This window comes from Pleurodeles waltl, chromosome 7 (assembly GCF_031143425.1).
Source record: "Pleurodeles waltl isolate 20211129_DDA chromosome 7, aPleWal1.hap1.20221129, whole genome shotgun sequence".
Taxonomy (NCBI): domain Eukaryota; kingdom Metazoa; phylum Chordata; class Amphibia; order Caudata; family Salamandridae; genus Pleurodeles; species Pleurodeles waltl.
The window spans coordinates 1,441,767,187-1,441,781,479 of NC_090446.1; the positions used below are offsets into that span (position 1 = coordinate 1,441,767,187).

At 43.1% G+C, this 14,293-nt stretch overlaps 1 protein-coding gene across 8 annotated transcripts in view; it reads left to right on the plus strand.

Moving 5' to 3' along the window:
• The window catches only part of HPN (hepsin), a 162,415-nt gene that overhangs the window by 133,919 nt on the left and 14,203 nt on the right, over positions 1 to 14,293 (plus strand). For 4 of the 8 annotated variants that reach the window (XM_069201090.1, XM_069201089.1, XM_069201088.1 and 1 more), the window contains 3 exons: positions 4,470 to 4,660; positions 10,091 to 10,213; positions 13,996 to 14,138. In XM_069201090.1, the coding sequence (XP_069057191.1) occupies positions 4,470 to 4,660; positions 10,091 to 10,213; positions 13,996 to 14,138 (457 nt within the window). The remainder of the gene's footprint in view (positions 1 to 4,469; positions 4,661 to 10,090; positions 10,214 to 13,995; positions 14,139 to 14,293) is intronic. The other 4 variants (XM_069201093.1, XM_069201092.1, XM_069201094.1 and 1 more) reach the window with 2 other exon arrangements.

Sequence of the window (14,293 nt, forward strand, 5' to 3'; positions counted from 1 at the left end):
TGTATGCCCAATTATGACCAAGGCCCGAGGAAGGCCAGACTTATGTTCAGCTTCTTTAAGAGTCTGCATAATCGACACTAGCCTCCTTCCAAACATCATAGGATGAGATTTACTCCAAATGCACAGTGCTGCAGTTGCCATTCTGTACAAGGAGAAATGATACATATTTTATGGTCTTGCCCAACACTGCAGCCTTACTGAACATGGAAAAGACTGTAAGACACAAGTGAACTTTTCATCCCATTCTCACCTGAACTAGCCATTCTTCATGACATGCAGGATGTGGTTCGCATCAAAAACCACAAAAGGCATTGCTTAGATTCTTCCCTAGGAGTGGGACAACTCTGAATACTGCGTCACTAAAGATCCCCAACATCCAGCGGTGGCCACCACATAACGCAAGGAGAGGGGTGGAGCCCAGAGACAAGGTCCCTGCCGCATCTCTTCCTCTGGTGTCCCAGCATTCACTGCGGGCAGTACGGGCGACGCTTCTTCGCCATAGCATAGGAGCTGCCCCTGCCAACATGCCCAGAGTGGTGGAGTGGCTTGAAGCAGTGGTAACAATGGCTTTCCACAAACGTGTGATTTATAAACCTGACAACTAGCTTCACAGATTCAGTGAAATCTGGGGGCCATATCTGCAATGAATCATTTCCTTTTGGACATCACATCATTCTATCAAACATACCCTCAAACGACCACCTGTGAGATTTAAGTATCATATTTATACTTCCCTATTCTCCTTCTCTATGCTTTCCTCTCCTTGCATTTGTGTACAAAATATGAAATAATATGACTAGGATAACACATGTATTACCCATCTACGACTATTACTTTTGGCTTATATTCATAACTATATGTTATAAGCTTCACAGCTCGATGTACCATAGCACTCTTGCTTGCATTGTTAAATGTACACCTACTGCATTACAAGTGAAGTTTGTTTAGTTGTAAACACAGTAAACACAAGGTCAAGGCTTCGTTTTCATATCAAGTGCTTTGAGGGAGTTGAGTATTTCAAAATTGATGCTATCTTTGTTGGGACATAACATTCCTCTGCATGGTGATGGACGTGCACCCCTGCACTGAGTGCCCACCTGTACTAATGTCTGAGATACTGATGTCTGGATCCCTAATGCTGTTTTTTGTTGTACTAGGCAAATACAGATCATTTGTGGGTGTCATGACATAGGCCTGTCTCACGGTCTGAAGTCTTGTTAGACCGGGAGGGGCACTGAAAGCGCTAGCCTCATATTGTTGAGAGGCTACTGCTTTTGCTAGTAAGCAGCATGAGGACAGTGATGGCAGAATACTGTGTAGTGATCAGTAGGAGTGAAAAGTCTTTCTAAGCCTTTGTCACTGGAGAGGTTCACTCACTTTAAAGGTACCACTGCTGTGTGCTTAACTCACCCTTGACCTACATTGGTTTGGTGTGAAATGCTGCTTAGTGCATGAGTGATGTATCTGCACTGGATGTCTGCATGTTCTAGGTATAAGCGCCCCTGCAATTGATACAATACATGAAGTTTGCAGTGGGTGCATGTTGAATGGGTGTGCTGGGTGTCTGTGTACCTATGACTGGTGCAGTTCATGAAGAATACAGATCTGTACAGTGCATGCATATTATATGCATTTGCTGGATGTTTGTATGCTTATGAGTGGTGCAGCACAGGAAGGATACAGTGCTGTGCTGTGCATGTGCTGTATACATGCACTGGGTATATATGTGACTATGGATGGTGCTATGCATGCCAAACAGTGGGTTCCATTTTGGGGAACCTAGGCCTGCATGCTGAAACATGATAAGGTAGAGGAATCCCCCAGACAGATTTCTGTATTGCTCCTTTCCTGTAAGCTGGTGAGACGCACACTGGAGAGGAGAGAGCCAAGCTTCCCCCATACATTTCACACAGTGCTGTTTGATTCAGTGGGAGGTCACAAGGAAGGAGTCTGGGCACATCTCAGGAAGGAGATGGGGCTAATAAGAGAATCATAAAGAGTATGGCTGGTGCCCTGGGCTAACCCAGGTGTGAACTCGAGTCACTCCCATAACCAGTGTTGTGGGGCTATCAGCACTGAATACTCCTGCTGTGACTGCTTTCAGAAGGAAGAAGAGTGCAGCGACATGGGCACTTGAAAAGAACCAGACCCCCTCCATCAACGTCAAAGATTCAGTCTCAAAATCGTATTTGGTGTCTAGAACTGGACTATAAGAAATTGAGCTTGAGACCTCAAAAACTTCCATCTTCTAAGCAACCAGACTGGGTATGTGAGGAGGAGAAGCTCTGCGAGACCTCTGCCTGTGACCAGGATTCGGGGCCAAGACCTGCTAATCTCCCTTCTAGTTGAGGGTACGTCACACAAGGAACTGAAGACCACCTGCCCTGAAGCGTGGATCACCTGTGCCTGCCTGCTTGCCAATACCAGAGTTCCTTGAGGAAGAACAGAGAATTGGAGGGAGCAAGCACCTGTGAGAGCCCTGTTGAATGTACTTCCTTTTTGAGGTTGAGAAAATGGCTGCTGCACTGATCGGATTGTTCCCCATGTGTAGTACAAAGTCGTTGACTCTTGTATGCTAGAAAGGTCTGCTGCATGAAGATTGCCAAGCTGGGAGGGGTAAACCCCCTATATTGGGAGGGCGACCACCAAAGACTTTGCTATGAAGAGTGGGCTGCAGCTCTCTACAGGGAAGATAAGGTAACTGTATGCCAGAGGGGCTCTCTGGGAGCAGCAACATATGTGACCTGGTATACAACCCTCTGCCAGAGAAGTGAGGCTGCCGTAAGTGAGGGACTGCTTCAGGACTGTGGCATCACCACCTCCCTACAAACACGCACACAAACACACACACCACAAGATGAATCAAACAATTACCCTGTACGGAGGTGCCTTAAAGTCTCACAACCATGTGTGAGAAACTCTATGCCTGCTGAGTATAGCTCGCGCAGGCTATGTGCAGCAAAACTCACCTGATTCAGCTGTTGCGGCTCCAAGTCCCCATAGACAAAGTGCACTTAGGAACTGCTGATTCTCCAATCCTGCAGGTGTTAGTAAGACTGATTTCTGGCCATTATGAACTTGCTTGATAGTTAGTGCTGTGGAGCTGAACTCTTGAGACTCTGACTCCTAGGGGAGCTTGCCCTGGATGTTGTTCATAGTGAATGAGGAATAGCCACTATTGCTAGGATCAAGAAAGGAGTGGTACCCGGGGACCCGCCTGAAGAAACACTAGATCCCCAACCTCAGGGGTACTGTGTGATTTGTGAATGTTGAAATTTTGCTTTGTGCTGGTAAAAGTAGAAATAATTTACTTCTCTATTTTCATAAAAGTGAGTATTTGGCTGGACAATGAATGACTGCTGCTGCTGCACATATTTTAACTATTATAATTTGCCAGCATGTCAGTATTTTTCTGGCAGTTGGTTATTAGCTTTTTGTGACCATCAGATATCTGGGGCCTCCAATTTTATGTATTGATTCTTTAGACCCTTACCTGCAATTAGTTTCTTACTGTTCTATCTTGGTCTCTGCTATCATTCTACCAGAATGCATATCTATTGTAGAATTATTGCTAGGTGATAGGTACCTCTTGTAAAGGTTCTAAAACACGTTGCCAGACTTAGGAATCATGAGTAGGCAGTAATATACCTCGTTTTTTATGGTCCTAAAATTATATATAAGAAACAAAGGAACACTATTAGAGACCTTACTCTGTCATTGTACGGGCCAGTCTAAATATTTTTGTATTGTACCTTTTGCAACTGAATTGTATCAGGTCAATGGCAGTTTACTGGCTGCTTGAAATTGCATGGTCTGATCAACTCATCATCGACATCTGGTTCTTTTATCTTCAGTGGTGATGCTGGGGACTGAACAAATAAACTGTATAGCTTTCCATATCTGCTCACTGGCAACTATTCACTTAGAGTACTTTGAGATGTATAACAGATGTTTTTTAAGATATTGACAAGTACGTATTGCAACCAGGTGTACGTTATACATGGAACACTTATTTTCCAACTGCACCTGGATTAACTTGTGCATGCAACATGTTTTCCAGTCAGAGTAACTTTATTGTACTGATGTTGTCTCTTGCCCTCATTCCCAAAACACTTTTCTTTCAGCCTTAGTAGTGTCTCACTCATACTCCTTGGATTTAATTGTGATAACCCTGATATTGTTATGCTATGTTTCATCTCCTTAGATTTGATCCTAGGCTGGTCGCACTCTCTCAATTGTTATTTCTCATCAACTGCCACAAGTTACTATTCACTCTTTATATTTAATTTTATCTCAGTTTTCTATCTTCTGGTGTGTTTTATCTTCCTTACATAATTTCTTTCTCCTTGTCCTACCACCATTCTTCATTTCAGAACATGACAGCCCCCACCCCGTTCGTAGTCTTCTATTCGAAGTTGTGATCATGACTTGCTACTGGATACTCATGCCCATGTTTCTTTGAACTGCAGAAGGAATCGTATTGTCAGCCGATGGCGGGTTTTCACTGGAGCTGTCTCTCAGAAGTCCAATAGTGCTCTACGCCTGTCTGTGAAGGGCATAATATACCATGCCGGGTACCTGCCCTTTATGGATCCTAATAATGAGGAGAACAGCAATGACATTGCGCTCATGCACCTCACTACACCCCTCGGGTTTACAGGTGAGTGTTTTGATACTTTACTCTATTTTTAGACAGTATTGTGTAAATGTGCAAGACACCATTGAGATATAGTTCTATCAGGACTTAGCACTATTAAAAACAGACTGTGCCTAATGTCTGGGGACCTAAGCCCTAGGCATCTCTATCTGTGTAAAAAATAATTCTGAACATATGTGCTTGAGGACTGTTATGGGTCACAAGTTTAAATTCAATGGAAAATACCTTGAGTGGCTAACTCTGCTTTTTGCTGGTCATTTTAATGCAAGAGGCACCATAGCTCAAATATTTTGTATCTGAATGACTGTTGGATCCCAAGTTGAACCTCAGAAGATGGTTAATGGTTAGATAGAGACAGTAGTTAGATTTCAGTCTATTACTTTTAAGGTTGAAACTGCCAAGAGTCTAAAATAGAAGATACATCTTGAGACTGAGAAAGGGTAATGTATGTGTATTTCGATTTTCAGACTGAGCTGATTTACATTTTGTTCTATAGGGAGCATAGTCTCGTCTCCTTAGGTATCACATAGATGGGTAGAATGGCAATAGTCAATTCCAATACAGTTCACAGAAGAAAGTACCTATTTCCATGTGTATGGAAGTGATTGTGTAAGTGGTTTTCAACAAAATAATGCTCTTTAATTTTTATCCATCAGTCGTGTTGAGATGAATGATAAAATAGTCATTATAAACATGCAGAATGCGTAAGGGGTCATGTCTACATCATTTTGATCTGCGTATATTTAATTGTAGACTGTGGTAAATTGCAGCTTCCTGGATAGCTACAAGTTTTACTGTGGTCATACGTGTTGGTTCTGCACAATTTGCTTCCCTCCTAATTTTTTACATCTTCAGTTCACAATGCCTTGGTACTTCTAAAATTCATGTTATAATTATGGGCATTCTCAGCCAGTAAAACATATATGTGTTAAAAAAAGAGGTGCTGGGGGCCAGTGCTCAATTTGTAATATGATGAGTGCTGGTGCCTAAAGCTCTTCTCTGGCAGTGCTAGTAAAATCCAGCATACCGGATATCAAGGTTGCATAGTCTTGGATTCACTTCAGCCCTCCTAAATCCATTACCAGGCCCAGTTTGTGTGTCTTTACCTTTCTGGCACACTGTCAATATGTATTAAAAGTGTTGTTCCCCAAAAATGAGAACCAGTGGACCCCACTGACAAACAACAGCTCAAAGTAAGCACTGTGGGGGCCACCAGAATCTTGTGGTTCACCACTAATTAGTTTACCATTTCTCAATTCAATTGCCACCTCTATACAAATCAGAAATAATATAATCATGCCAATATTATTTCTGATGCCCCTAGCCACAGGGCCATTGTATCTCTGCTGTCTGCAATTAAGCAGTTAGATTCATGAACATCCATTTGAGGCAAATTTACCTTGGCTGTCATTACCTATGGTGTGGCTACCTCGCATATAATTCTTTGTTTTGTAGCCTGAATAATGAAACCATTAATGAGCACTGCACCAACCCATTTATGTATTTCTATATCTGTTTTATTTAATGCAGAAGTGCCCCAGGGCAACAATAACAAGTTGCCTGGATGCAGTGATTAATAGAAGGATTTAGTTATTGTCTGAGAAAGAAATCAAGGTGCTAAGATTCAAATGACCAAACATTATAGGAGAAATTGAGGAACAAAAGTAAACAGTTAAGGGAATGTATCATTGTAAGACCAAAGGAGTAAAAGTCCCAAGAGGATCAACCTATAGCCAACTTCCTCTGAAAGGAAGATTTGGGGCCTGATTCTAACTTTGGAGGACGGTGTTAAACCGTCCCAAAAGTGGCGGATATACCACCTACCGTATTACGAGTCCATTATATCCTATGGAACTCGTAATACGGTAGGTGGTATATCCGCCACTTTTGGGACGGTTTAACACCGTCCTCCAAAGTTAGAATCAGGCCCTTGGTCTTTTCATCAGAAGTGCCTGTATTTGGCTCATAGTCAACTGGGGGATTACAACGCTAGACCGATTCAAGAATCCTTAGTTTACAACATGAACTGTTGACTCAACATGAACCTTTTGTATTCTTTCTTGTAGGTATCACAAACATAAAGTCTTTATTAGGTATAAAGTGTTTGATATCCACCAACAGTCTGATTTAGAACTGTGCTTCTTTTTACTAATGTGTTTATGTGCAACTGGAGATTGAGATTCTTGTCAAGAATAACACCTTGTGATTAAAAATTATTGAGCTGAGGTTGAGTCATAATTGTGCTAGTGTTCAGCAGTTGAGAAGTAGGCTTCAGTAAGGGGTTACGTTTCAGAGAGACGGTGTCATCCAAAATAGGATTTTTCCCAGGATCTGTTCCATGAGATGGTTTGAGGAAAAAATGCTTTTTTATAAAGCTGTGTATCATCTACATAGATTTTGGATGTAATATCAGGTTGTTTGTAGGCGTGAACCAAGGGTGAGAAATAATAACCTAGTGGTGCACCTTGCTGAAGTGGGGACTGGCTGGAGTAGGAGTTTGCAATTTTTGCATGTTGACGTAGTGGTTCACAAATAAGGAGAATAAGCTGAGACCCATTCTTTTAAACCCCATTCTCTCATAGAGAATTTTCAACAGTGTGGGATGGTTGACCGTGTCAAAGATAAAAAAAGAGTGAGGAGGCAAGAGGTCTTTTGTGGAGGATGAGGAGAGCATGCTCAACAATGTGAAGCATCATAGTCTGAGTTCTGTATCAGACCCTAAAGCCTGACAGGTGATTATTAAAGAGGTTGTTTTCTGTGCTGAATTGCTTGCATATATTTTCAATGCTCTTCCAGAGCGGGCAAAGAGAGGGGATGCTGTTTCTCAATTGCCCTTGTGAGATTTCTCTCAGTTCAGGCCAAGTGGGGCTGGTTTTCTAAGTTAAAGTTTCTCTTGCTTGGCCTGTGAAAGATTGTGTAGCTAACTGTTCTTTCTTATTGATTTTCCATTTGAAAAAACAAGTAGAAAGTTCACAGTTTTCTTCTTCTGTTGTGTTAACTGTTTTTCCAGATCAGAGTCGATTTGTTGGTTTTGCAAGGTTTACCTCCCAGCAAATAAAGGAAGATTTGGTATCTAGGATAATTGTCTTATAGTATTTCTTTTCATGTGTAGTTTATTAACATTCTCTCTTGTTAAAATGCCATGTTGGTTCCAACTTTTTAAGAACCTTTCAGTACTGGTTAAGTTGTTTTTGAGAAGCAGCATGATGATGATTTGTTTTTTTGCTGTTTAAGTTAACTGAGGTCATCTTCATCCATGAATGCATTTATGGTTTTTTGGAGGGATCAGCCATTGTTTTGGCTCCTGAATTCGTTGAGATGCATTTGAGAGATGCATTGATTTTGTCTGAAAGAGTGTTGATATCCTTGTTGTGCTTTGCTTTTCTTTTGCTGTTCTTTGATTTGTACTCAAAAAGTTATGGAAGAAAGGAATGGAGGAGTGGTCTGATCAATTGATTGGAATTTGGGGGTCTTGTTTGTGTTTTCACTTGCAATATATAAGTCGAGGCGATCCCTTAGCATGGCAGGTATGCTTTGTGTGAGGTCAGTACTGTGTAACAATAGCAACAGCGATTGCAATGATTGAGCGGTGACGGTCTTCAAAATAAAGACTGAGAACAATGTGACCTGTACAGTACTGGATAGTAAAGATTTGGTTGTCTCTTGAAGAGTGATACATGAGATGCAGTTTGGTCTAGATGTGACTTCCATTTTCAATCCTATGGAAAGGCAGTGGAACAGTTAGAAACTCTGCGTTCCTAATTCAAGAGAAAGACATTGGAAAGATTAGAAACTCTTCTCTGCCAGCATTTTTACCATCAATGGAGTTTTATGCTTTATTGTTACCCACCATCTCTTTTCCCCATAGTGCATGCAGGCGTTAAAGTAGTTGAAGTGATTAGAAAGCCTAGGACTTGTTGAGAGGTGTTGCGGATGAGCTCTCCATAAAAAGATAAAAGATCCAGGTCATCTTTTGTTGTTAGGTCTGCAGGTGCGTGATTTGGCATCCTGTTGCCCACAGTAGATGTGATCATAGAGTGTAATTGGGGTAAGACTGTAGCATCATAATCCAATATACTTCTAATATCAGAATTCTATTAAGTAGATTTGGGCTTTCTTTTGTCTATACGTATTTCTGGATTGAGTGGTGGACCAGTGTTCTATCTCTTTCAAGAGACTTGGGAGGGCAACTATTTATGAGATTTAATAGAGGATTGATGAGGGGACAGAGATTACATGTTCTCTTTCAGGATGAACAAGAGGAGGCCAATCTTTTGGCATAGGAAGTATAGCTTGATGGGCAAAGCGTTTATGCATGCATGCGAGACTGCCTGAACATTGGGACCAAAGGTCTGTACTCACCTCTGGGTAAACCCATGTTCGAGTTGTCATTAGGCAGTACAGAGGGGTATCTGGGAGGGAAAGAGGGAATGCTTTAAAGTGAAGGAAAAGGGAGTTTTCTCCCTAGATTTGCAATGTCAAGAGGAGAAAGATTAGGTTGGTTGGCCGGCAGTGAGGAGAGATTGGGGAGGTTTGCAGTGGGGAGTGGACCTCAGAATGTAACTTGTACCATTAATCACAGTGGAGGGAGATAGGGTGGTGATGGTGAAGTGATGTATCTTGGGACATGTGGTTTGACCCATGAAGGCTTCACAGGTATTCTATGCTAGAGGAATAGGTCAGGGCTGATTAAACATTGTGTGGGTGTCTTGAGGTATGATTCATAATGTGACATGGTATATGTCTCATATGCAGGAGTGAAATGTCAGGGCCATATTAAGACAACCACCAGGGGTAAAAATGGGATCAGGGTGAAAAACGCAACAGTTACCTGTTTTAAAAGCCTTTCGGGGAACAAGAAGAAAGGATCTAAAATGGCATTGACTTTCTGGCGTACTAGCAATGCCATCTAGAGAGGCAGATGTGAGTTCAACCGAATAAACGCAAACTCTGCAACACTGAAACTCCAGGCAGCTTTGTATATCCCTCGTTGTGAAATGGATGGACCTACCCATCTATACACAGCTCCTGGGGATAATAATGTGAAAACCATAACTAGAGAGAAAGATGAAATCACAGAAACATTGCCTTGGTGAAAAAAACTGGGAAAATCAATTTGCTGTGTTCATTCATCGTCTGCCTGCTGATTTTTAACCCATGCCAGACAGGAGAGTATTAGGGAATTTTTGCTGTTTTGTTCTACAATCAGCATCCCCTTCCCACAGAATGGAAAACATTTTTGCGCAGCTCTAGAGCTGAGGGCATGACTTCAGTCTCATGCACAGTGGAATTCTACAGTTCCCAAGTAGACACAGTGGTCAAGTGATACCAGTCCGCTGCCTAATTCTGGTTATGACAAATCACTGCTTTTCTCAGTATTTTATAATATACAATGTGCACAATGATACCCATTACCTGTACTGGCTTTAATAGGACCTGCCTCTTCTCCACTGACCATAGAGTATGTGCAGCCAGCTTGTCTTCCTGCCATGGGACAAGAGCTGATTGATGGCAAGGTGTGCTCGGTGACCGGCTGGGGTAACACTAAGTATTACGGTAAGTAACTGAGCTAAATGTGCATTCTTCCACACGTTTGTGTCCTACCAATCAGTCTCCGAATGCCTGTACCACGTACAGTCGTGAATGTGAGTATTGCATTACTGATACCGATAAATGATGTAAAATACAACTATTGGCTGCTACTGTCAGCTTTACCAGTTACTTTATTGGTCCATAATATTAGGACACTCTATCTGTGTGGTGCTGTAAGCCTTTGAATATGTAAATAAGGTGTGCCATGTCAATTTTCCAGTTTCGATCGTTGGTTGTTTTCAATGCTGCATTTGTTGGAGAAGCGATTATTTGTGTTCTCATTATGAAACTTTGAAGAATATAAATTTCAACTCTCCTATAGAGGATGAAGAAATCATGTAGTACGCAGCTTTCATGCGTAGTTTATTCTACCTCTTTAGAGTCATGCATAGAACTGACTGATGATGAAGAGTCCATGCCCTTGAACCCCCAGTTCAATACATTTTAGAAGCAAAACATCCCCAACATCTGGTCTGCTGGTTAGTTTTTTAGTATGTGCTAAACAGGAACACTCAGGGAGTCATTCAAATTAGGGCAATAATAGGATATCTGAGAACATTGGATACATGGTCCTTTCATCTCCTCGCGTTTCTGTCCTTCGTGGGAGAATGCCTTTTTGGCTCAACTATCAGTAGAACTCATGCAAGTGAGCGAACATGGTGGTAATTGTTAGAGAGGCTGTCAGATTTATGGATTTCCACTATCGCCATTCCCACCAGCCTCCATTTATCCAGATATATCAGCCAGTTAGGTCCAAAACAGACTAATCTTGCAAATAACTCCAAGGAACTTGGCAAAGAATCTGAGTTCGTGGTGGGCATTAGTCATGCCTTTTCCAAAGATAGGTTTGGGATCTGTAAGTAAGTAGAGGAAGGTCTTCCCTGATGCAATACTCGGGCAGTTCTGCTGTCACATATGTCCCCCTTTAACAACTATCACCATGAAGGTGGGAGTGGTTTCTGGTTACAAAATGGATATTGGCATTAGAAGTTGCTGAAATGTGATGCTTTCATTCACAGTCAAATCATTGTCCTCTGTTAGATAATGCTGAATATATTGGGGTGCACTTGAGTGCTAAACCATATTTCATGAAGGCCACACAATAAGTTCTTCCTTGTTTTCTCAGTTATTTTATAAAAACATCCAATTTACATTCAGTGCATATCAGTGCAAACTAACAAAGGTAGTGGCCCTTCTCAAACATACGGCATGAGGGAAGCTCTTCCACCACGTTTGATAGACCTGCCCATGTCAACTGTTGCTACTGTTAACATCAGTATTCGCCTCATTAAACTCAGCTGTTTAATCTTTGCAATTCATTCCTGACAAGTAGCACCCAATATGGTCTCTGAATAGCCCGATCACATTTCCTGTTAGATAAACTCACTAAAACTGTCATTTAATACAAGATTACTATTAGTTAGCACTTCTAACCTATTGATAGTCACCAATGCTATTTAATCAATTAAGTATGAACTATCAAGTGAATAAACAAAATTTGCTTCTTTCTAGGTGATCTGTTTTTGTGTAATTTCAAATAATATGAACTTGGAAACAAGAAACTCGTATTGTGTTACTTAGCAAATGTACCTGAAGAATATAAAATTGGTTCTTACATAAGAGACAGTAAAGAATTAGGTAGGAGTGAGTCCCAGGACCGTATTTCCTAAAGTGCTGCAAAAGGTGCTACAATTGTGTGTGTGCGTGTGTGTATGTGTGTGCATTTTTTGCTGCCCAGTGCATTGCGGAACTACAGAAGTTTCCATAGACTCTTGTGCTGTCTCCTCTGTAACACAAATAGTGCTGGCTCACATATTGCCACGCTGGCTTACATATGGTCACGCTGGCTTACATATTGACAGGCTAGCTTACATATTGCTGGAGCTATCCTATAGGGGCACTTCCTCTTTTTCCTGGTGACGTGGACCCATGCAAATGAGGAAAACATACACTATTCTTCTGTGACTGCACCATGTTATGGAGGTAGCCGCAGGGGCAAAGAGACCTTGAGAAAGTGCAATGATTATGGCCCTCATTACAACTTTGATGGGCGGCGGAGGCCGCCCGCCAAAGTTGCGCCGCAGGAATACCGCACCGCGGTCTGAAGACCGCGGCCGGCATTCTGAGTTTCCCGCTGGGCAGGCGGGCGGCCGCCTTAAGGCCGCCCGCCAGCCCAGCGGGAAACAACCTTCCCACGAGGACGCCGGCTCGGAATCGAGCCGGCGGAGTGGGAAGGTGCGACGGGTGCTACTGCACCCGTCGCGTATTTCACTGTCTGCTATGCAGACAGTGAAATACAAGCGGGGCCCTCTTACGGGGGCCCCTGCAGTGCCCATGCCATTGGCATGGGCACTGCAGGGGCCCCCAGGGGCCCCGCGACACCCCCTACCGCCATCCTGTTCCTGGCGGGCGAACCGCCAGGAACAGGATGGCGGTAGGGGGTGTCAGAATCCCCAAGGCGGCGCAGCATGCTGCGCCGCCTTGGAGGATTCTGACGGGCAGCGGAAAACCGGCGGGAGACCGCCGGTTTTCCTGCACTGACCGCGGCCAAAGCGCCGCGGTCAGAATGCCCTAAGGGGCACCGCCAGGCTGTCGGCGGTGCTCCCGCCAACCGCGAGCCTGGCGGTCACAGACCGCCAGGCTCGTAATGAGGGCCTATGTGTCTCAAAGAGGTGGCACACAGTCAGTCAGCATCCTGAGGGCCACCCGCTGAAGGGGGAACGGGAGTCCCACAGACCACTTTACATTTTCCTGAAGGCAGGTACAGAAACTAACTACATCCACCTACAGAGGAATCCCTGGCTCCCTTTTGAGGTGCAGGCAGGTGCAACCTACTCAGTGAGACAGAGCGGCTGCTTCAATCCGCCAGTCCATCTTTCCCTAATACTCTGGCCCACAGCAGATGCGGGGCAGCCCAATGTCAAGGCTGCCCTGTGGAGAGTCCTTTATTAGAAGTAGAGTGCACCGATGCACCGTTATGAAGCTGCACTGCCGCATGAACAGGGATATTGTGTCCTATTTGTAATAAAGCATCAGGTAATTTTGTAGGATGCAGTCTCATAGTGCAACACAGTCCATGTATGGAGCTTAACAGTTTTTTCGGGAATGTGATTTGTAAAGTAGCTACTTGAAATTTAATTCTAGGGTCTTGGGATTGTCTGATGAAAACCTTAGAAAAGTTACATGAACACCAGCCATAACTGCTTTCCTGGCTACTGGTGCAAAAGGAATTTTGTTTAGTAGTCTCCCTGAAGGGAGAACCTTTTACACTGTTGGCGCACAGTGGCTTATTGTAATAGTATGCTGTATTTGTAATATAGTCCCAAGTACCTACAGTATGGTAGTGCAACATTGTCAATGTATGGGGGGGGCTTAACAACTTTGTCAGGAACAAGATTTCTAGAGTAGCTTCTTCACATTGAATTTTAGCGCCTTGAGAATGTATGTTCCTAAAGATGACCAACTTTGAGAAGTTAGATGAACCCCAGCAGAAACTGGTTTCCTGGTTACTGGTGCAAATTACACATTTGAGGGGGAATTGTGTCTAGAACTCCCCCTGGAACCCCCTCCTATGTTCACCATCTTCTAACTGGTATCCTACAACAGGAGGGTTCATTTCTTTTAGTTTTAAGGGGAAGCACTTACATTATTGGCGCAGAGTGGCTTATGGTAGTCGCTCATAGTTTATTCCGTACTTCCCAGATTCAACCAGTTTTTTTTCTCCAAACTCTTCTTGTCTCACACAGGCCAGCCGTCAGACATCCTGCAGGAGGCCAGTGTTCCCATCTTAAGCAGCAGCATGTGCAACGGTCCAGACTTTTATGACAACCAGATAACTGCTAAGATGTTCTGCGCCGGCTACATTGATGGCGGTATTGACGCTTGTCAGGTAAAGGCAACAGTTGGGCAGACTAGGAGGTAGCTTACTGATTTATCCAGAATCCAGAATATTTTGGTCAATTGCTGATGGTCGCATTAGAAATCATAGGTTTCTCGGATGTCAGCTTGAGCATTCAAACATATCCAGTAGGCAAGGAAGCCAGA